Below are 23615 nucleotides of genomic sequence, written 5' to 3' on the forward strand. Positions count from 1 at the left end.
TATCTGTATTTATAGCTTCACGGTCGTCTGTTTGTTGTTTTGTTTCGTTTTCCTTATAATAAAAAGAAGATGTATTTTTCACGCGCTGCGCCTTGGCCCTCTCTCTCACCCAAAGACGATCGTGACAGAATTACCCACCAAACCCGGATCAAGCAGCGTGACAAGCGGCAACAGGATCAAGGATTCATGGACATGGGAGGAGATATTAGATGGAAAGGGACCTTGGGCACAACCGGGAGAATATCGCCTCCCTCGTGAAGAGCTGGAGGCAGCGAAAGCCGAGAGGAGGCGATATGAGGAGGCAGCACGGAGGCAAGGCTGGAAGCCCGCGAGTACTACCCAAAACTTTCTTGGGGGGGGGGCTAAGAGGTAGTGGGCCGAGGGCAGGTAGGAGACCTGCGCCCACTTCCCAGGCTAACCGTGGAGAGCGGGAGTACGGGCGGACACCGTGTTACGCAATAGAGCGCACGGTGTCTCCTGTACGTGTTCATAGCCCGGTGCGGGTTATTCCACCTCCCCGCACTGGTAGGGCTAGATTGGGCATTGAGCCAGGTGCCATGATGCCGGCTCAACGCGTCTGGTCTCCAGTGCGTCTCCTCGGGCCGGCATACATGGCACCAGCCTTACGCATGGTGTCCCCGGTTCGCCTACATAGCCCGGTGCGGGTTATTCCACCTCCCCGCACTGGTCGGGCGACGGGGAGCATTCAACCAGGTAAGGTTGGGCAGGCTCGGTGTTCAAGGGAACCAGTACGCCTGCACGGTCCGGTATTTCCGGCGCTACCTCCCCGCCCCAGTCCAGTACCACCAGTGCCTCCTCCACGCACTAGCCCTATGGTGCGTGTCTCCAGCCCTTTACCACCAGTGCCTAAACCACGCACCAAGCCTCCTGTGTGTCCCCAGAGTCCTGTGCGTCCTGTTGCTGCTCCCCGCACTAGCCCTGAGATGCATGTCCCCAGTCCGGTACCACCAGTTCCGGCACCACGCACTAGGCCTAATGTGCGCTCCCAGGGTCCAGTATGCCCTGTTCCTTCTCCCCGCACTAGCCTGAAGGTGCGTGTCCTTAGCCCGGTGACTCCAGTTCCGGCACCACGCACCAGGCCTACAGTGCGCCTCATCCGGCCAGAGCCATCCATCTGCCCAGTGCCATCTGAGCCATCCGTCTGCCCAGTGCCATCTGAGCCATCCGTCTCCACAGCGCCATCTGAGCCATCCGTCTCCCCAGCGCCATCTGAGCCATCCGTCTCCCCAGCGCCATCTGAGCCATCCGTCTCCCCAGTGCCGTCTGAGCCATCCGTCTGTCCCGAGCCATTAGAGCCGCCCGTCTGTCCCGAGCCGTCAGAGCCGTTAGTCAGTCAGGAGCCGCTAGAGCCATTCGTCAGTCAGGATCTGCCAGAGCCGCCAACCAGACAGGATCTGCCAGAGTCGCCAACCAGACAGGATCTACCAGAGCCGCCAACCAGACAGGATCTGCCAGAGCCGCCAACCAGACAGGATCCGCCAGAGCCGCCAACCAGACAGGATCCGCCAGAGCCGCCAACCAGACAGGATCTGCCAGAGCCGTCAGCCAGCCATGAGCAGCCAGATCCGTCAGCCAGCCATGAGCAGCCAGATCCGTCAGCCAGCCATGAGCAGCCAGATCCGTCAGCCAGCCATGAGCAGCCAGATCCGTCAGCCAGCCATGAGCAGCCAGATCCGTCAGCCAGCCATGAGCAGCCAGATCCGTCAGCCAGCCATGAGCAGCCAGATCCGTCAGCCAGCCATGAGCCGTCCAGCCAGGATCCGCCAGAGCCGTCCAGCCAGGATCCGCCAGAGCCGTCCAGCCAGGATCCGCCAGAGCCGTCCAGCCAGGATCCGCCAGAGCCGTCCAGCCAGGATCCGCCAGAGCCAGCCAGCCAGGATCCGCCAGCCAGCCAGGATCCGCCAGAGCCAGCCAGCCAGGATCCGCCATTCAGTCCGGTGCTGCCCTTCAGTCCGGTGCTGTCCTTCAGTCCGGAGCTGCCGTCCCTCAGTCCGGAGCTGCCCCTTATCCTGGTGCTGCCCCTTATCCTGGTGCTGCCCCTTATCCTGGTGCTGCCCCTTATCCTGGTGCTGCCCCTTATCCTGGTGCTGCCCCTTATCCTGGTGCTGCCCCTTAGTCCGGTGCTGCCCCTTAGTCCGGTGCTGCCACTTAGTCCGGTGCTGCCCCTTATTCCAGTGGGGTTAAGAAAGCGGGTAGTGACTATGGTGGGGTGGGGACCACGACCAGTGCCGCCACCGTGGACAGACGCCCACCCAGACCCTCCCCTAGACTTTATGCTGGTGCGCCCGGAGTTCGCACCTTAAGGGGGGGGTTATGTCACACCCTGGCCTTAGTTATCTTTGTTTTCATTATTATTTTAGTTAGGTCAGGGTGTGACATGGGGAAGTTTGTGTGTTTTTGTATTGTCTAGGGTGTTGTATGGTTTAGGGGGTTTAGTAGAGTAGATGGTTTAGTGTTCAGTGTAGGTGTCTAGGAAAGTCTATGGTTGCCTGAATTGGGTCTCAATTAGAGACAGCTGGTTATTGTTATCTCTGATTGGGAGCCATATTTAAGGCAACCATAGGCTTTAGCTGTTTTGTGGGTAATTGTCTATGTGTAGTGTTTGTGTCAGCACTATCTGTATTTATAGCTTCACGGTCGTCTGTTTGTTGTTTTGTTTCGTTTTCCTTCTTATAATAAAAAGAAGATGTATTTTTCACGCGCTGCGCCTTGGTCCTCTCTCTCACCCAAAGACGATCGTGACAGTTAGAAAGCTTTCCACAGTATGTGGCATGGTATTAGTCAGAAACAGTTATTCTAGTGTCAAAATTGACTAAAAGGCATAAGTAGGATAATTTTGGTCATAAAGTCAGTACATTCCAAAACTGAGTTTTGCAAGATTTGTGTAACTGAGGTCGTCACGACTTACTTGTACTACCATTATGACCACTTGCTCAGAAACACGGATTTGTAACACCTAAAGAGAATTGTCATGCACAGACAAAGAGCTGCGGTGATCTTGATAGGGATCACTCAAGTATGCCACTGTTTTGGGCAAAAGGAGAATTGAGACTATGTGCACTTGCATCCCAACTGCCACTTGTCAATATTCCAAAAATCAGAATCAATTCACGAGCATCTTGTGTTTATCTTAGATTAATGATGACTATTTTGAGGAAGTGGTACTGTCTATGTTGTTGCTACCGTGCCTCAAGAGGGATAAACAACAATAACTTCCAGGGTACAATAAAGCAAACATAACACACCCACATCAAACCACACCCCCAAGACTCAAATCAAATTTTTCTTAATGAGCAGTAGAAAAAAATGCGGAATCGGTGAGTCCAGCCGCTCTTTAATGCAGCCAGTCATAATTACTGAGAGATGCTAATCAGCAGAAACCACATCCAGTAATATCATTTTGATGCATGTGGGCCCATCCTAGCTTTACAAAGCAGAATAATTAAATGGGCAAAGAACGGCAGCCAAGGGAGCCAGGCCAAGACCTGCGCTTTATTATCAGCGGCTTTATGACCGGCTACAGCCAAATGATACAACCACTGTGATTTATGACAAAGGAGATGGCAGCCCCGCTGGAGTGCTTATTTCAATGTAAACATATTGATACACAATGCCTATACACATTACAGTCAAATGCCCAGCCCCAACAAGAACTCATCAACTCTCTGCAGCCCTGTCAGCACTGGGGGTACTAATAAAATGCAGGCTCATCTGTGAATTACTGTGCTTTATAAGAAACTGTGGTCAAGCTCTTGTGATGGATAAATAGTATCAAAACAAAAACTATGTAGTTCCAGTATATTCACTTGATCCTGCTGATATATTTGATACAGCTCCTCCTCCGGTTTCAGCTCACCTTGTGGTTGCGTCCATGTTTGTAGAGCAGGGAGATGATGGACTTGATATGTCCTCTCTGGATGATATTTAGAGCCTCCGGGCTCTCAATTAGAATGCAGTGGAGAACCTCCAGTATGCCTGCCGTGGCAAATCATCAATTAACGGCCACAGAGGACAAGGGAACAAGACACAAAAGGTAATTTCGCAAACGCATGCTCTTGAGCACAAGAAGAGGGTATGACGATACATGGCCAGGCATTACTAAAGCCATCCAGGACTCTAAACACCAGGTCTGGGGTTTACAACAGTGTAATCCAACTCCACATCACCTTTTAAACCATGTGCAGACAGCATGCAGGTTGAGGAGAGGTAGGACAAGGTCACACAAAGCTTTATTGATTGATTGACTGAATCGATAATGAAAAAAGAAGTAGGCTGCTCCAGCCCGGAGACTTTACATACATAAAAGATTAGCAGGGATAAAAACACAATAAAGCCTTGGGGCTTATTTCTATTGTGGTCCTCATAAACACGTGTCATGGTGGTATCATGTTATCATTTAAACACGTGTCATGGTGGTATCATGTTATCATTTAAACACGTGTCATGGTGGTATCATGTTATCATGTAAACACGTGTCATAATGGTATCATGTTATCATTTAAACACGTGTCATGGTGGTATCATGTTATCATGTAAACACGTGTCATAATGGTATCATGTTATCATTTAAACACGTGTCATGGTGGTATCATGGTATCATGTAAACACGTGGCATAATGGTATCATGTTATCATTTAAACACGTGTCATGGTGGTATCATGTTATCATTTAAACACGTGTCATGGTGGTATCATGTTACCATTTAAACACGTGTCATGGTGGTATCATGTTATCATTTAAACACGTGTCATGGTGGTATCATGTTATCATTTAAACACGTGTCATGGTGGTATCGTGTTATCATTTAAACACGTGTCATGGTGGTATCATGTTATCATTTAAACACGTGTCATGGTGGTATCATGTTATCATTTAAACAAGTGTCATGGTGGTATCATGTTATCATGTAAACACGTGTCATGGTGGTATCATGTTATCATTTAAACAAGTGTCATGGTGGTATCGTGTTATCATTTAAACAAGTGTCATGGTGGTATCATGTTATCATGTAAACACGTGTCATGGTGGTATCATGTTATCATGTAAACACGTGTCATGGTGGTATCATGTTATCATTTAAACAAGTGTCATGGTGGTATCGTGTTATCATTTAAACAAGTGTCATGGTGGTATCATGTTATCATGTAAACACGTGTCATGGTGGTATCATGTTATCATTTAAACAAGTGTCATGGTGGTATCGTGTTATCATTTAAACACGTGTCATGGCGTTATCATGGTACCTGAGGAGGACTCCAGTCTCTCCAGCTTGCTGACCAGCCAGTCCAGGTTGTTGGAGAACTGGGTGCAGTTGTTCCTGTTGCCTCGGATCAGCGCCGCTACAGGACACATGGACAAGGTCACAGGTCAAGGGGAGGAGACACATTACAGACACGATACATATCCAGTTGGCAAGTTTGAAGAGGATAATGCAAATTGCTTATCTTTGACCTACAGTACAGCAAAAACATAGCTCCTATAGAAAAACACTGCACATCTTCCGCAACAAACAATGACACCCATGTCAAGGGAAGAAGACAGGTTACATATAATCTTTGCTAGTTATGAAGAGGATAATTCAAATTGCTTGTCTTTGACCTACAGCCAACAACACTGTCAAACCTTACATCTTATACAACAAGAACAACGTCACACAAAATGCACACATTAAACCACACTCCATGCCAAGGAAAGAGTAGTGTTCTTCTTCAAAGCCTTTATGCATATTAATTAAGCTGCGGCGTATAAAGGAAGGGCGTGACATCAGGGGGACAGGAAAGGAGAGTCGTCCCAGCCAAAAATGACAGGGTCACCTGGCATAGACAGAGGAGAGGAGGCCTAGCTTGCAAATCCATTTAGCTGGTGCAGGTGTGTGGAAGAGGGGGTATGAGAGGGGGGACGTGGTCTGCACATTAATGCTCCCCATGAGGAGAAAGCACCATGTAAACACGCTGTGAAGGGCTCAGACAATGATACGGACACTAGAACTGGGAAGCTTCTGAGCGGGAGACATGCTCCTACTACCAAGAGGGAATGCCTATAATGTACAACTGACATGTAAGATTGGACTGGTTTTTCCCACCCTGAAAGACCGTATTCGAACAATTTGTGGCCTAACTCAAGGATATGGGGAAAAGTGGTGACCATCTGGTGATCATGGGCAGTCCAGCTTGGCTGGGAGCGTGTTGTAGACATGCTGGGGGAGATGTTGGGTAGAGGCCCTGGAAGCACTTCACACAGATGTGAAATCTGCATGCTATCCTTATCCACTTCCAGCCCCTGCACGAAGCTCCAGCCCCTGTTTGTAGGTGTGTGTGTGTGTTCAAGTTTTATTAGTCGTATGTGCAAGATACACATGATATACACCGTCCAACCAAACGCTTACTTGCAGCTTCCTTCTCGACAACGCAAACAACTAAAATAAATAATAAAAGATAAGAACACGAACATAAAGTAAATGGCTCAGTAGAATATAATAAACATTTTAGCATAAGTAAAATACAGGAAGGCACAAGTTATTGTCCAATATTTACACATGTATCAGGGAACGGGGGATTGGGGGGCAAGTGTTTAAATTGTACAGTATTAACAATAGTAAATAAGAATCTGGTAGCAGCAATTGTGATGTGTGTGTAGCATGAATGCATATGTGTGTGTGTGCATGTGCGTACAGTACGTATGTGTGTGTTTGTGAGTGTGTGTGTGGTACTAGAGTACATGTGTACTGAGGCTAGGGCTGTGAAGGTCATGACGGTAAAGTTTATTGGTGGTGTACATAGTTTGCAGACGTTATCGCAGGTGCAGCGAAACGCTTATGTTTCTAGCTCCAACAATGCAGCAATATCTAGCCAATACAATAACATAACACACGCCTTCTGTCATTGTGAAGGGACCATTTCAGGTGTTTGTCCGGTCTACAATAAAAATGTGTACAGTTGAGGGTACTCGAAGACTGGAGTTGGGCACCACTGGCAAAATGGGTGGACTGACGGCCATTGCAGGGGGCAAAGCAGGAAGAAAAAGCAGGAAGAAAAAGCAGGATGTGTCAGTATGTGGTGTGATTTGTTGATTCAACTCAACTGGAATTACAAAAAATACATTCCATTGTATGAGCCACATCATTCCCCTTTGACATCATTGGAACGAACATTCTACACTACCATGGAAAATATTTGCATCACAATAGCAGGCATCCACTGTGAGTTCACCCACGAGTTCACCAGTCACATTGCCAGGGTTAGAGGTTCCAAGCCCGTTCTATTCATTCTATGTGTGCTGCTGCAGGGAGGGGGGCATTGTCTAGGCAACCAAAGACTCATTTGCTATTACACCTCGTTTGTTTCAACAAGGAGCAAAAAGTTTCATCACGTTAAGAGTCCATGTTACCTAAGAAACGGACTCAACCGCACGAACGCCCGGCCGTCCCTTCTTCAGTCAGCTGTTCGTTCCACACACACACACAAAATATATACACACACACACATATATATATATATATATATATATTTTTTTTTTATCATAGGTACACTTCAACTGTGAGAGACGGAATCTAAAACAAAAATCCAGAAAATCACATTGTATGATTTTTAAGTAATTCATTTGCATTTTATTGCATGACATAAGTATTTGATACATCAGAAAAGCAGAACTTAATATTTGGTACAGAAACCTTTGTTTGCAATTACAGAGATCATACGTTTCCTGTAGTTCTTGACCAGGTTTGCACACACTGCAGCAGGGATTTTGGCCCACTCCTCCATACAGACCTTCTCCAGATCCTTCAGGTTTCGGGACTGTCGCTGGGCAATACGGACTTTCAGCTCCCTCCAAAGATTTTCTATTGGGTTCAGGTCTGGAGACTGGCTAGGCCACTCCAGGACCTTGAGAGTCTTCTTACGGAGCCACTCCTTAGTTGCCCTGGCTGTGTGTTTCAGGTCGTTGTCATGCTGGAAGACCCAGCCACGACCCATCTTCAATGCTCTTACTGAGGGAAGGAGGTTGTTGGCCAAGATCTCGCGATACATGGCCCCATCCATCCATCCTCCCCTCAATACGGTGCAGTCGTCCTGTCCCCTTTGCAGAAAAGCATCCCCAAAGAATGATGTTTCCATCTCCATGCTTCACGGTTGGGATGGTGTTCTTGGGGTTGTACTCATCCTTCTTCTTCCTCCAAACACGGCGAGTGGAGTTTAGACCAAAAGGCTCAATTTTTGTCTCATCAAACCACATGACCTTCTCCCATTCCCCCTCTGGATCATCCAGATGGTCATTGGCAAACTTCAGACAGGCCTGGACATACGCTGGCTTGAGCAGGGGGACCTTGCGTGCGCTGCAGGATTTTAATCCATGACGGTGTAGTGTGTTACTAATGGATTTCTTTGAGACTGTGGTCCCAGCTCTCTTCAGGTCATTGACCAGGTCCTGCCGTGTAGTTCTGGGCTGTTCCCTCACCTTCCTCATGATCATTGATGCCCCACGAGGTGAGATCTTGCATGGAGCCCCAGACCGAGGGTGATTGACCGTCATCTTGAACTTCTTCCATTTTCTAATAAATGTGCCAACAGTTGTTGCCTTCTCACAAAGCTGCTTGCCTATTGTCCTGTAGCCCATCCCAGCCATGTGCAGGTCTACAATTTTATCCCTGATGTCCTTACACAGCTCTCTGGTCTTGGCCATTGTGGAGAGGTTGGAGTCTGTTTGATTGAGTGTGTGGACATGTAACGTTCGTCTTGTGGTGAATGAACAGACCAAGGCGCAGCGGGTGATGAATACATACTGATTTATTAAATGAAAGACGAAACACTAATGAACACTAGAACAAACTACAAAACAATAAACGAAGTCAACAGACCTGAAACAAACGAACTTACATATAGACGAAGAACGCACGAACAGGAACAGACGACCTAAACGAACGAACAAACGAAACAGTCCCATGTGGTATACACAGACACAGGAACAATCACCCACAAACAAACAGTGAGAACAGCCTACCTTAATATGGTTCTCAATCAGAGGAAACGTCAAACACCTGCCTCTAATTGAGAACCATATCAGGCAACACCTTAACCCAACATAGAAAACACATAACATAGACTACCCACCCCAACTCACGCCCTGACCAACTAAACACATACCAAAACAACAGAAAACAGGTCAGGAACGTGACAGGACAGGTGTCTTTTATACAGGTAACAAGTTCAAACAGGTGCAGTTAATACAGGTAATGAGTGGAGAACAGGTCTGTGAGAGCCGTAATTCTTACTGGTTGGTAGGTGATCAAATACTTATGTCATGCAATAAAATGCAAATGAATTACTTAAAAATCATACAATGTGATTTTCTGGATTTTTGTTTTAGATTCCGGCTCTCACAGTTGAAGTGTACCTATGATAAAAATTACAGACCTCTACATGCTTTGTAAGTAGAAAAACCTGCAAAATCGGCAGTGTATCAAATACTTATTCTCCCCACTGTACATACATGCATACACACACACACCCCACCAGTCAAAAGTTTTAGAACAACTACTCATTCAAGGGTTTCTTTATTTTTACATTGTAGAATAATAGTGAAGGCATCAAAACTACGAAATAACACATATGGAATCATGTAGTAACCAAAAAAAGTGGTGAACAAATCAAAATATATATTTGAGATTCTGCAAATAGCCACCCTTTGCCTTGATGACAGCTTTTCACACTCTTGACATTCTCTCAACCAGCTTCATGCGGTAGTCACCTGGAATTCATTTCAATGAACAGGTGTGCCTTGTTAAAAGTTAATTTGTGGAAGTTATTTCCTTCTTAATGCGTTTGAGCCAATCAGTTGTGTTGTGACAAGGTAGGGGTGGTATACAGAAGATAGCCCTATTTGGTAAAATACCAAGTCCATATTATGGCAAGAACAGCTCAAATAAGCAAATAGAAATGACAGTCCATCATTACTTTAAGACATGAAGGTCAGTCAATACGGAAAATTTCAAGAACTTTGAAAGTTTCTTCAAGTGCAGTCGCAAAAACCATCAAGCGCTATGATGAAACTGGCTCTCATGAGGAACGCCACAGGAAAGGAAGACCCAGAGTTACCTCTGCTGCAGAGGAAAAGTTCATTAGAGTTACCAGCCTCAGAAATTGCAGCCCAAATAAATGCTTCACAGAGTTCAAGTAACAGACAAATCTCAAAATCAACTGTTCAGAGGAGACTGTGTGAATCAGGCCTTCATGGTCAAATTGCTGCAAAGAAACCATTACTAAAGGACACCAATAAGAAGAAGATGTAACGATGTACGCTGAGAGTCAGGAAGCAAGTTCAGGGAGTGAATACATTTAATTAATTAATTAACAAAACAAGAAACACAAACAGCGCACTGACATGAAACAGGAACAATGACGACTGAGGAAGAAACCAAAGGGAGTGACATATAAAGGGCAGGTAATCAAAGAGGTGATGGAGACCAGTTGCGCGTAACGCTGGTGACAGGTGTGCGCCCTAACGAGCAGCCTGGTGATCTAGAGGCCGGCGAGGGAGCACACGTGACAGTACCCCCTCCCCGACGCGCGGTTCCAGCCGCAGGACGCCGACCAGGATGACGATCCCAGGGATCAGGAGCGGACCGGTCACCTCTGCTAAAGCGCAGGAACGTGTCGATCCAGCTGAGGCGTGGGAGCATGACGACCTAAAGCACCGGAGAGAGAGCATACGTGACAGAAGAGACTTGCTTGGGCCAAGAAACACGAGCAATGGACATTAGACCAGTGGAAATGTGTCCTTTGGTTTGGAGTCCAAATTGGAGATTTTGGGTTCCAACGGCCGTGTCTTTGTGAGACGCGGTGTGGGTGAACAGATGATTTCTGCATGTGTATTTTTCAACGTAAAACATGGAGGAGGTGGTGTTATGGTGTGGGGGTGCTTTGCTGGTGACACTGTCAGTGATTTATTTATTTATCAGTGATTTATTTAGAATTCAAGGCACATTTAACCAGCATGGCTACCACAGCATTCTGCAGCGATACGCCATCCCATCTGCATTGGGCTTAGTGGGACTATCATTTGTTTTTCAACAGGACAATGACCCAACACACTTCCAGGCTGTGTAAGGGCTATTTTACCAAGAAGGAGAGTGATGGAGTGCTGCATCAGATTACCTGGCCTCAACAATCCCCTGACCTCAACCAAATTGAGATGGTTTGGGATGAGTCGGAACGCAGAGTGAAGGAAAAGCAGCCAACAAGTGCTCAGCATATGTGGGAACTTCTTCAAGACTGTTGGAAAAACATTCCAGGTGAAGCTGGTTGAGAGAATGCCAAGAATGTGCAAAGCTGTCATCGCAAAGGGTGGCTATTTGAAGAAACTCAAATATAAAATATATTTTGATTTGTTCACCACTCTTTTGGTTAATACATGATTCCATAGTTTTGACGTTAGTAAAAATAAAGAAAAACCCTTGAATGAGTAGGTTTGTCCAAACTTTTGCCTAGTACTGTATATCATTTTTTTACGGTTATGACTGTTATTTTATTTTCATGACGGTCATCATCCATACCTGTCGGTTACACAGTTATACAGTAATTGTGCCTGCCCTAACTGAGGCGTCCTCACAGACAGGCGTGTAAGATGGGGAAACACCACCTTAGAGTGCCTAGAGGACCATAAACGGCTCTGTAAATGCCAGCTCAGCTGAGACAAATAAACCCACGGCAGCAGTGAGACGCAGGCCTGTGGTTGGTAAGAGCAGTACTGGGACTCGGAGAACGCCAGGGCTTTCGTGGCAGGCAACAATGATTGATTACTGTGAAGTGTGTGTGTGTGTGTGTGTGTGTGTGTGTGTGTGTGTGTGTGTGTGTGTGTGTGTGTGTGTGTAACAAACAAGGAGCAGACAGGTTGTTCTGTCTTTGTCTACTGTTGTGTTTAACTTTTTTACTATGACACTTTATGTGATTGTAACTATATTGGCGTGATGACTTGTGTATAATACTCTTTGGAGGACTCTATTGTCTCTCTCACCTAGCAGCTCATAGAGCAGGTTGAGGATGTCCTTCCAGGAAGCCCCAGCCTCTTCCCCGGCACACTCCCCAAAGTGGGCTGCACTGTTGTACACGTTGAGACGGTCGATGCAGCAGGACACCAGAGTCAGCATGCCCTGAAACAAAGACACACCCATCATTACTCTGACATCATCATCATCATGTGTCCTCAATTAACCTGCTCCTAGTCTCTCCCATGCCTTCATGCCTGGATGATTAATCTAGGATGGTAATAGCGATCAGGTATGCTAAGCAGCATGCCCAGCTGTGAGAAAGGAAAATTGCAGGTGATTTATAACTCCATGAAAAGCCTATCAGCTGTCAACAATGAAAAATTGACCTTACAACTGTATTGTATGGGAGAGCGGGGTGGAAAAGAGCAATTTTGGGATATTAATACAATTATAGAGAAGTGTGTAGGCTGGGATATAGATGGGTTATTGAAGCATTCCAAGGGCAGGATCGGTGTATGCCGGAAACAGTATTGTGTATGGTTATACCAATTATGTAAACATTACATAAACACTGCACACAGCTATTTTACATAAATTCCTGTCATCAACTTATTGCTTGGAGACAAAGTGAACAACTGGGGAAATTTAAATCCACAGCAACAGCTTTTGTTTCAGTTAAGGAAAGTAGTTAACGTTGTGTATTTAACATCACAGGCACAAGGGAAGGCAGCTGACATTTTATAATTGATGAGAACAATTTTGGGCCGAGAGGCTTATCAAAAGGCTCCACTCCATTGTTGTCACCACAGAAAAACTCAGAACAAAACTGCTGACAGTTGAAAAGCAATGCTCTGAAATACAATATGGCATTGAAATACTGTACCAAGAATCCATTGATTTAGCCTTTAAAAACAGCGTGTCTTGGCAACACTGCATTTAAGCCCGGCTCCTGCAATGACCACTTACTAAAATTGCCTTAATCACAATTGAAACCCCTGACTTTGGACTTCTATTGTCCTCTGCTGCCAAGCAACCGTCAGGCAGGATTGTGACGCGGCACTTCATGTGTGGATGAACTCACTTCCTGTTTGAAGAGGTTCTGTCGGTTCTTGAGAGAGCGCAGCATGATCTGTTTCTCCTCGTGCTCCAGCTCAGCATTAGGCACCTGGAAGTAGGTGATGAGGTCATTGAGGGTCTGGAGGACCTCCTCGATGGGCAGGGCTACTGACGCACGGTTCTTTCCCCCCAGACAGTCCAGGTCTCTGGAACAGGGAAGAAGGGTTATCTTCACCACAGGACACTTTGAAAGTACTCCATTTTGCAAAAGTTGATTTTTCAGCATCAAAACAAGGGAATATACACTGAGCATACCAAACATTAGGAACACCTTCCTAATATTGAGTTGCACCCCGTTTTGCCCTCAGTACAGCCTAAATTCATCAGGGCATGGACTTTACAAGGTGTTGAAAGCATTCCACGGGGATGTGGCCCATGTTGATTCCAATGCCTCCTACAGTTGTGTCAAGTTGGCTGGATGTCCTTTGGGTGGTGGACCATTCTTAATACACACGGGAAACTGTTGAGCGTGAAAAACCCAGCAGCGTTGCAGTTCTTGACACAAACCGGCACCTACTATCATACCCAGTTCAAAGGCACTTAAATCTTTTGTCTCGCCCATTCACCCTCTGAATGGGACACATACACAATCCATGTCTCAATTGTCTCAAGGCTTAAAAATCCTCCTTTAACCTGTCTCTTTCCCTTCATCTACACTGATTGAAATGGATTTAAATAAGTTACATCAAGGGACAACAATTTTCACCTGGATTCACTTGGTCAGTCTTTCATGTTCATAATGGTTTGTGCACTCAGTGTATGACAGCAGGTCCTTTATATCATGACATCATTATATGATAATCATAAGGTTTCATAACCACACTGAACTCCAGTATTAGAATATGACTCAAGCAGTGACTGCCATAGGAACATAATTTGTGCCTTGAGGTTCATCCATGCTGAAATGTTATTTCCGTGTGTGACCTAAAATGAGCCCCTGCTCTGTCACACAGAGGGGGGCTGAGGAGGCGAGAGGGAGGGGGGTGTGGAGAGGTACAGCTCACAGGCGGCAGTCTAGGTCTGGATAGTGGTGAAAGCCAGTCAGCAATGTTTGACTAACTGACGTCACGGAGGGGGGTATGTGTTTGATTCACAGTCACAGGCCAGTTTAATAGTGGCAGATGAGGAGGCTTTGAACATTTATTCGCTCCATAGCATTCTCATTCATGACTGGCCGTAAGTGGCCTTATGGCTTGATGTGTTTATTGTCCTGTTTGGCCACGGATGACTGGGTCACTGAGCCAGGCAGGCAGTGTGCTTTTTGTGGGCTGTGGAGCCCACTGCTCACAGGCCAAAAGCTCCACTGCTGCTGTGCATTCACAGTCTACAGGGCTTCACACCCAGACAGCATGCATATTACACTACAGTCAAGTAGGTGTTATATTTTTGTAGGGCTGGCACAATTACCGTATAACCGACGGATATGCATGAAGACTGTCATGAAAATAAAATAACCATTTATCATTGAAGACTTAAACCTACTTCTAGCCCCAAGGCATAAGACCTCTAAACAAGACTGCTAAATAGCTAATCAAATGGCTACATTGACTACCTGCATTGACCCTTTTTTATTGAATCTCTTGCACTGACTCTATGCACACACTCACATATACTTACACCCTAACACACACACTACATACGCCCACACACACACCCAAACGCATGCACACACATGCATCCTGATGCAACAGACACACACACACACACACTGCTGCTACTGCACCACATATGCTGCTGCTACAGCTCAGTCTATTATCTATCCTGTTGCCTAGTCACTTTACATTTAAATTGACATTTTTGTAATTTAGAAGACACTCTGATCCAGGTTATTTAATTCAGGTGGGTCAACTCCATATCTCAGTCATAGTAAGTACAAATTGCCTCAAAGTAGCTATTTGCAAAGTGAGTGCTAGTAAGGGGGAGGGGGGGGGCAGAGAATACCTTTGACTGGGCTGAGCGGGAGCTGCCCTCTCGAAGGGGTGAGAGGGCCAAAAGACCAGAGGTGGCTCAGGTTGGGGTGTAAGGTTTGAGAAGAGGCTGAAGGTAGGGAGGGGCAGTTCGTCTTGCTGCTCCGTAGGTAAGCACCATGGTCTTCTAGTGGATGCGAGCTTCGACTGGAAGCCAGTGGAGTGTGCGGACGAGCGGGTTGACATGGGAGAACTTGGGAAGGTTGAACACCAGATGGACTGCAGAAATTTGATTGCACAAGTGGGGAGTCCAGACAACATTGAGTTTCAGTAGTCCAGACAGGAGATGACAAGTGCCTGGATTAGAACCTGTACCACTTCCTGTGTGAGGTACATACAGTGGGGCAAAAAAGTATTTAGTCAGCCACCAATTGTGCAAGTTCTCCCACTTAAAAAGATGAGGCCTGTAATTTTCATCATAGGTACACTTCATCTATGACAGACAAAATGAGAAGAAAAAAAATCCAGAAAATCACATTGTAAGATTTTTAATGAATTTATTTGCAAATTATGGTGGAAAATAAGTATTTGGTCACCTACAAACAGGCAAGATTTCTGGCTCTCACAGACCTGTAACTTCTTCTTTAAGAGGCTCCTCTGTCCTCCACTCGTTACCTGTATTAATGGCACCTGTTTGAACTTGTTATCAATATAAAAGACACCTGTCCACAACCTCAAACAGTCACACTCCACACTCCACTATGGCCAAGACCAAAGAGCTGTCAAAGTACACCAGAAACAAAATTGTAGACCTGCACCAGGCTGGGAAGACTGAATCTGCAATAGGTAAGCAGCTTGGTTTGAAGAAAACAACTGTGGGAGCAATTATTAGGAAATGGAAGACATACAAGACCACTGATAATCTCCCTCGATCTGGGGCTCCACGCAAGATCTCACTCCGTGGGGTCAAAATGATCACAAGAACGGTGAGCAAAAATTCCAGAACCACACGGGGGGACCTAGTGAATGACCTGAGAGCTGGGACCAAAGTAACAAAGCCTACCATCAGTAACACACTACGCCGCCAGGGACTCAAATCCTGCAGTGCCAGACGTGTCCCCATGCTTAAGCCAGTACATGTCCAGGCCCGTCTGAAGTTTGCTAGAGAGCATTTGGATGATCCAGAAGAAGATTGGGAGAATGTCATATGGTCAGATGAAACCAAAATATAACTTTTTGGTAAAAACTCAACTCGTCGTGTTTGGAGGACAAAGAATGCTGAGTTGCATCCAAAGAACACCATACCTACTGTGAAGCATGGGGGTGGAAACATCATGCTTTGGGGCTGTTTTTCTGCAAAGGGACCAGGACGACTGATCCGTGTAAAGGAAAGAATGAATGGGGCCATGTATCGTGAGATTTTGAGTGAAAACCTCCTTCCATCAGCAAGGGCATTGAAGATGAAACGTGGCTGGGTCTTTCAGCATGACAATGATCCCAAACACACCGCCCGGGCAACGAAGGAGTGGCTTCGTAAGAAGCATTTCAAGGTCCTGGAGTGGCCTAGCCAGTCTCCAGATCTCAACCCCATAGAATTTTTTTGGAGGGAGTTGAAAGTCCGCGTTGCCCAGCAACAGCTCCAAAACATCACTGCTCTAGAGGAGATCTGCATGGAGGAATGGGCCAAAATACCAACAACAGTGTGTGAAAACCTTGTGAAGACTTACAGAAAACGTTTGACCTCTGTCATTGCCAACAAAGGGTATATAACAAAGTATTGAGATAAACTTTTGTTATTGACCAAATACTTATTTTCCACCATAATTTGCTAATAAATTCATTAAAAATCCTACAATGTGATTTTCTGGATTTTCTTTTCTCATTTTGTCTGTCATAGTTGAAGTGTACCTATGATGAAAATTACAGGCCTCTCTCATCTTTTTAAGTGGGAGAACTTGCACAATTGGTGGCTGACTAAATACTTTTTTGCCCCACTGTATGTTGTGGAGCATGAACCTGCTGGAGCGAGTCACTACTTTGATATTTGCAGAGAACGACATGTTGTTGTCCAGGGTCACACCAAGGTTCTTTGCACTCTGGGAAGGGGACATTGTGAAGTTGTCAACCGTGATGGTGAGGTCTTGGAGCAGGCAGACCTTCCCCGGGAGAAAGAAAAGCTCTGTTTTATCAAGGTTGAGCTCGAGATGGAAGGCCGACATCCAAGCTGAGATATCTGCCAGGCACGCAGAGATGCGTATCACCAATTGGGTGTCAGAAGGAGGGAAAGAGAAAAGTAATTGAGTGTCATGCGCATAGCAATGATAGGAGAGACTATGTGTGGATCTGAAGCAGCTGAGTGACTTGGTGTAAAGAGAAAAGAGGAGAGGGTCTAGAACCGAGCGCTGGAGGACACCAGTAGTGAGAGTACATGGTACAGACACAGATCCTCTCCATGTCAACTGGTAGGAGCGTCCTGCCAGGTAGGATGCAATCCAAGAGTGTGCAGAGTCTGAGACACCCAGCGTTGAGAGAGTGGAGAGGAGGATCTGATGGTTCACGGTGTCAAAGGCAGCGGATTGATATAGGAGGATGACAACAGAGGAGAAAGAGTCAGCTTTGGCAGTGTGGAGAGCCTCCGTGACACAGAATCGACCAGTCTCGGTTGAGTGACCCAACTTGAAGCCTGACTGGTAAGGGTCAAGAAGATTGTTCTGTAGAGAAATAGCGAGCGAGTTGGTCAGAAACAGCAGGCTCAAGTGTTTTGGAAAGAAAAGAAAGAAGGGATTACAGTCTGTAGTTCTTGACGTCAGAGGGGCCGGGTGTTGGTATATTGATGTGGGGAGAGACTCTGGCCATTTTGAAGTCAGATGTGACGCAGACAGTGATCAGGGATGAGTTGATGAGGAAAGTGAGGAATGGGAGAATGTCTCCAGAGATGGTCTGGAGAAGGGAGGAGGGTATGGGGTCGAGCGGGTAGATTGTTGGGAGGCCAGACCACACTAGTCACAAGATTTCATCTAGAGAGAGAGGGGAGAAAGAGGTCAAGGCATAGGGTAGTTATGTGTGAGTGGGACCAGTAAACTCAGTAGGCTGAATGAGGAGCGGATGTCGTCAACCTTCTTTTCAAAGTGGTTGACAAAGTCGTCCCCAGAGCTGGAGGAGGGAGGATTAGGTGGAAAACAGTTCCTAAGCTTAGAGGCAGAAGCTTGACATTTAGAGTGATAGAAAGTGGCTTTAGCAGCAGATACAGAGTAAGAAAAGGAGGGAGTGAAAGGAAGATAGGTCCTCCGGAAGTTTAGTTTTCCTCCATTTTTGCTCAGCTGCCGACAGCCCTGTTCTGTAAGCTCGCAATGAGTCACTCAGCCATGGATCAGGAGGGGAGGGCCGAGCCGTCCGGGAGGAAAGTGTGAATCATAGGATGCAGAAAGACAGGAGAGCAGGGTTGAAAAGGTAGAATCAGGAGAGGAGAGAAAGGGATTTAGCAGAAGGGAGAGTAGTGGGAGAGAGAGAGAGCAAAGTTTGCGACGGCGCATGAGCATTTGGGTAGGGGCTGTAATGGGACATTTTTATTGTATGTAACTGAGTATGTGACTAACCTTGTGAATCTGTTCTTTTATAATCTCCTGTTCTTGGGAGTATCATCCTGTTGCAAACCAGCTTGCACCTGCGTCCTTGTATAGATAAAGTTCCGCTCAAGAACAGGAAACTAAAGATATGTGCTTATCACCCAATGCTTTGGAATTCAGACTGTCTACCCTGCGCTGTGTAACTCATCTGAGCTCAGAGACAATAACAAAGGAATCTTGGTTTGACTTGGACTCCAGCAAATCCTTATTGTAGAATATACACCACAGGGCTGAGTGGGTAGGGTTGGAGGAGAAGGAGACAGAAAAAGAAAGTAGTGATCAGAGAGCTGGAGACTTTACCCGTACTAACATTAGAGAACGACTGATAATCTGCCGAGCCGATGAATGGGGCCTATATTTGACCTTCCAGTCTATCGGCTATTGGCCCTTCCCTATCTGCTTTGCCGATAGTCCCTCTACATAGCAGAACTGCTGCTATGTGAGCCGCCACTCACCGCCTGAGCCACGAGCTCTACACAATGCAGAGGAACATATAGCTGGGAAGCTGCAGTATTGAGAAATAGATGAATTGACAGTGACCAAAATCAAATTACTGTTGGAAATATTAGTTTAGTTAATTCACTAATAAAAAGGATTTTCCTCTAGGATTTTGTCTGTGCTTAGCTCCATTCCATTTATTTTTATCCTGAAAAACTCCCCAGTCCTTAAAGATTACATGCATACACATAACATGATGCTTGAAAATATAGCTTGGTAATCAATAATGTGTTGTTTTGGATTTGCCCCAAACATAACACTTTATTCAGGACAAAATGTAATTGCTTTGCCACATTTTACAGTATTACTTTAGTGCCTTGTTGCAAACAGGATGCATGTTTTGGGATATTTTTATTCTGTGCAGGCTTCCTTCTTTTCACTCTGTCAATTAGGTTAGTATTGTGGAGTAACTACAATGTTGTTGATCCATCCTTAGTTTTCTCCTATCACAGCCATTAAACTCTAACTGTTTAAAAGTCACCGTTGGCCTCATGATGAAATCCCTGAGCGGTTTACTTCCTCTCCGGCAACTGAGTTAGGAAAGAAGCCTGTATCTTTGTAATGATTGGTTCACCATCTAAAGTGTAATTATTAACTTCATGCTCAGAGTGATATTCAATGTCTACCAATAGGTGACCTTCTTTGCAAGGCATTGGAAAACCTCCCTGGTAGTTGTGGTTGAATCAGTGTTTGAAATTCACCGCTGGACTTAGAGACCTTACAAATAATTGCATGTGTGGGGTACAGAGATCAGGTAGTCATTCAAAAATCATGTTAAACACTATTATTGCACAGAGAGATTCCATGCAATTTATAATGTGACTTGTTAAGCACATTTTTACTCCGGAAGTTATTTAGGCTTGCCATAACAAAGGGGTTGAATACTTATTGACTCAAGACATTTCAGCTTTTCATTTTTTATTCATTTGTAAACATTTCAAAAAACATTCCACTTTGACATTATAGGGTATTGTGTGTAGTAGGCCAGTGACAAAAAAAATCTCAATTAATCAATTTTAAATTCAGGCTGTAACACAACAAATATGGAAAAAGTCAAAGGCTGTACATACTTTCTGAAGGCACTGTATGGGCAGATTTGAGTCATTCAGACACAACGTGCATGTTAGTTTCATATTTTTGCCTACCCTCGCTCTCCTTGTCAGATATTATGCACATTTATGGCTTGGTGGCAAATGTCATTGCCATTGAGCTAGTTCTCATAGTACCAGTCAACAGTAGCACAAGATATGAGCCATGGAGAGAGATGTGAGGAGATGTGAAAGGGAGTGAAGTTACAGCCTTGCTCTTTCCAAATAGTAGCAGTAGGATCAAGTTATAACACGCCCATTTCCTGACATAGCTGAAGTAGCGAATTTTGACATGGCAGCTGAGTTTAGAGATGCATCCTGACAGCTGAAAATAATAATTTTCCCAATCACGGGAAATTACAAAAATACTAGTTTCATAAGCATCCGTGATCACAAATCATGACGTTAAGTTGGACCCATTTGCATTGAATAGATGGTACTTTATATTCTCATACTAACAGGAGTGCCTATATTTTTTATTTAACCTTTATTTAACTAGGCAAGTCAGTTAAGAACAAATTCTTATTTAAAACGACGGCCTAGGAACAGTGGGTTAACTGCCTTGTTCCGGGGCAGAATGATTTTTTTTTTCTCGTCAGCTTGGGGATTCAATCTAGCAACCTTTCGGTTGCTGGCCCAACGCTCTAACCACTAGGCTACCTGCCACCCCATTCTATATGATGTCCTTCCATACAGGCATGACATGCTGGAGTGATGCTTCCATGCAGAATGTGTTGCTCAGAAGGCTAATATAAGTAACAGATGGAAGGCAAACAGATTAGGGTGCTACAGATGACAGACTCCACTGATCTGCCAAAACAAGCTCAATAACTCAATGCACACACTCCTTTTGAATATGCATTGACCTGTATTGTGAGTAGGCCTATGCCGTCTTCATTTACCCAGTTGATCAAGAGATGTACCATTCAAATAAAATGATTATGTTGTTATGTAGTTAGATTTGTAAAAACAAAGTTGAATGTATTGTTTTATTTTAAAATTGATGCATTAATGCATACATGGCTGTCTCTGGGAAATGTTGTCGTCAAAATGTTCAAACGTAACGATATTGAATAGCGGCCTAAAATATCGGCCATCGGCCTCCTTGACCCCCAAAAGAATCTGTATCGCCATCGGCCCCCCAAAAAATCTGTATCGGTCATTCTCTAACCTTGTACCTCTGCACATCGTATTCTGTACATAGCCAATTACCCATAAGTAACAATTTCACCGTTAGTATAAACCTGTTGTTTACGAAGCATGTGACAAATAAAGTCTGAACTGAGACGGCCGGGCATTTGTGCAGGTGAGTACATTTTTTGCTGTAACATGGACTCGATAGTAACATGTACTCCACAAAGTGATGAAACTTTGTTGCTCCTTGCTCAAACAAGGAAAGTGTTGTAGCAAACAAGTCTTCGGTTGCCTAGGCAATGCCCTCCTCCCTGCTACAACAGCAGCACATGCAGTCAGGAGCAGAGGAGAGGAAAAAATATAAACTCAGCAAAAAAAGAAACGTCCTCTTACTGTCAACTGCATTTATTTTCAGCAAACTAAACATGTGTAAATATTTGTATGAACATAACAAGATTCAACAACTGAGACATACACTGAACAAGTTCCACAGACATGTAAATAACATAAACGGAATAATGTGTCCCATAACAAAGGAGGGGTCAAAATCAAAAGTAACAGCCAGTATCTGGTGTGGCCACCAGCTGCATTAAGTACTGCAGTGCATCTCCTCCTCATGGACTGCACCAGATTTGCCAGTTCTTGCTGTGAGATGTTACCCCACTCTTCCACCAAGGCACCTGCAAGTTCCCGGACATTTCTGGGGGGAAATGGCCCTAGCCCTCACCCTCTGATCCAACAGGTCCCAGACGTGATCAATGGGATTGAGAGCCGAGCTCTTCGCTGGCCATGGCAGAACACTGACATTCCTGTCTTGCAAGAAATCACGCATAGAACGAGCAGTATGGCTGATGGCGTTGTCATGCTGGAGGGTCATGTCAGGATGAGCCTGCAGGAAGAGTACCGCATGAGGGAGGAGAATGTCTTCCCTGTAACGCACAGCGTTGAGATTGCCTGCAATGACAACAAGCTCAGTCCGATGATGCTGTGACACACCGCCCCAGATCATGACGGACCCTCCACCTCCAAATCAATCCCACTCCAGAGTACAGGCCTCGGTGTAGCGCTCATTCCTTCGACGATAAACGCGAATCTGACCATCACCCCTGGTGAGACAAAACTGTGACTCGTCAGTGAAAAGGACTTTTTGCCAGTCCTGTCTGGTCCAGCGACGGTGGGTTTGTGCCCATAGGCGACGTTGTTCCGGTTATGTCTGGTGAGGACCTGCCTTACAACAGGCCTACAAGCCCTCAGTCCAGCCTCTCTCAGCCTATTGCGGAGAGTCTGAGCACTGATGGCGGGATTGTGCATTCCTGGTGTAACTCGGGCAGTTGTTGTTGCCATCCTGTACCTGTCCCACATGTGGAATATTTGGATGTACCGATCCTGTGCAGGTGTTGCTACACGTGGCCTGCCACTGTGAGGATGATCAGCTGTCCGTCCTGTCTCCCTGTAGCGCTGTCTTAGGTGTCTCACAGTATGGACATTGCAATTTATTGCCCTGGCCACATCTGCAGTCCTCATGCCTTCTTGCAGCATGCCTAAGGCACGTTCACACAGATGAGCAGGGACCCTGGGCATCTTTCTTTTGGTGTTTTTTGGTGTTTATTACATCTGTAAGCTGTTAGTGTCTTATAACCATTCCACAGGTGCATGTTCATTAATTGTTTATGGTTCATTGAACAAGCAGGGGAAACAGTGTTTAAACCCTTTACAATGAAGATCTGTGAAGTTTCTTGGATTTCTACAAATTATCTTTGAAAGACCGGGTCCTGAAAAAGGGGCGTTTCTTTTTTTGCTGAGTTTATATACACTGCTCAAAAAAATAAAGGGAACACTAAAATAACACATCCTAGATCTGAATGAATGAAATATTCTTATTAAATACTTTTTTCTTTACATAGTTGAATGTGCTGACAACAAAATCACACAAAAATTATCAATGGAAATCAAATTTATCAACCCATGGAGGTCTGGATTTGGAGTCACACTCAAAATTAAAGTGGAAAACCACACTACAGGCTGATCCAACTTTGATGTAATGTCCTTAAAACAAGTCAAAATGAGGCTCAGTAGTGTGTGTGGCCTCCACGTGCCTGTATGACCTCCCTACAACGCCTGGGCATGCTCCTGATGAGGTGGCGGATGGTCTCCTGAGGGATCTCCTCCCAGACCTGGACTAAAGCATCCGCCAACTCCTGGACAGTCTGTGGTGCAACGTGGCGTTGGTGGATGGAGCGAGACA

At 45.5% G+C, this 23615-nt stretch overlaps 1 protein-coding gene across 1 annotated transcript in view; it reads right to left on the minus strand.

The window, feature by feature from the left end:
- LOC120023630 (ryanodine receptor 3-like) overlaps nt 1–23615 on the minus strand; it is a 190862-nt gene that overhangs the window by 91129 nt on the left and 76118 nt on the right. The window contains exons 13-16 of the mRNA XM_038967675.1: nt 13083–13263; nt 12028–12163; nt 5265–5360; nt 3878–3996 (exon numbers count right to left, since the gene is read on the minus strand). Coding sequence (XP_038823603.1) covers nt 3878–3996; nt 5265–5360; nt 12028–12163; nt 13083–13263 — 532 coding nt within the window. The remainder of the gene's footprint in view (nt 1–3877; nt 3997–5264; nt 5361–12027; nt 12164–13082; nt 13264–23615) is intronic.

The sequence above is a fragment of the Salvelinus namaycush genome, chromosome 28 (genome assembly GCF_016432855.1).
Source record: "Salvelinus namaycush isolate Seneca chromosome 28, SaNama_1.0, whole genome shotgun sequence".
NCBI lineage: Eukaryota > Metazoa > Chordata > Actinopteri > Salmoniformes > Salmonidae > Salvelinus > Salvelinus namaycush.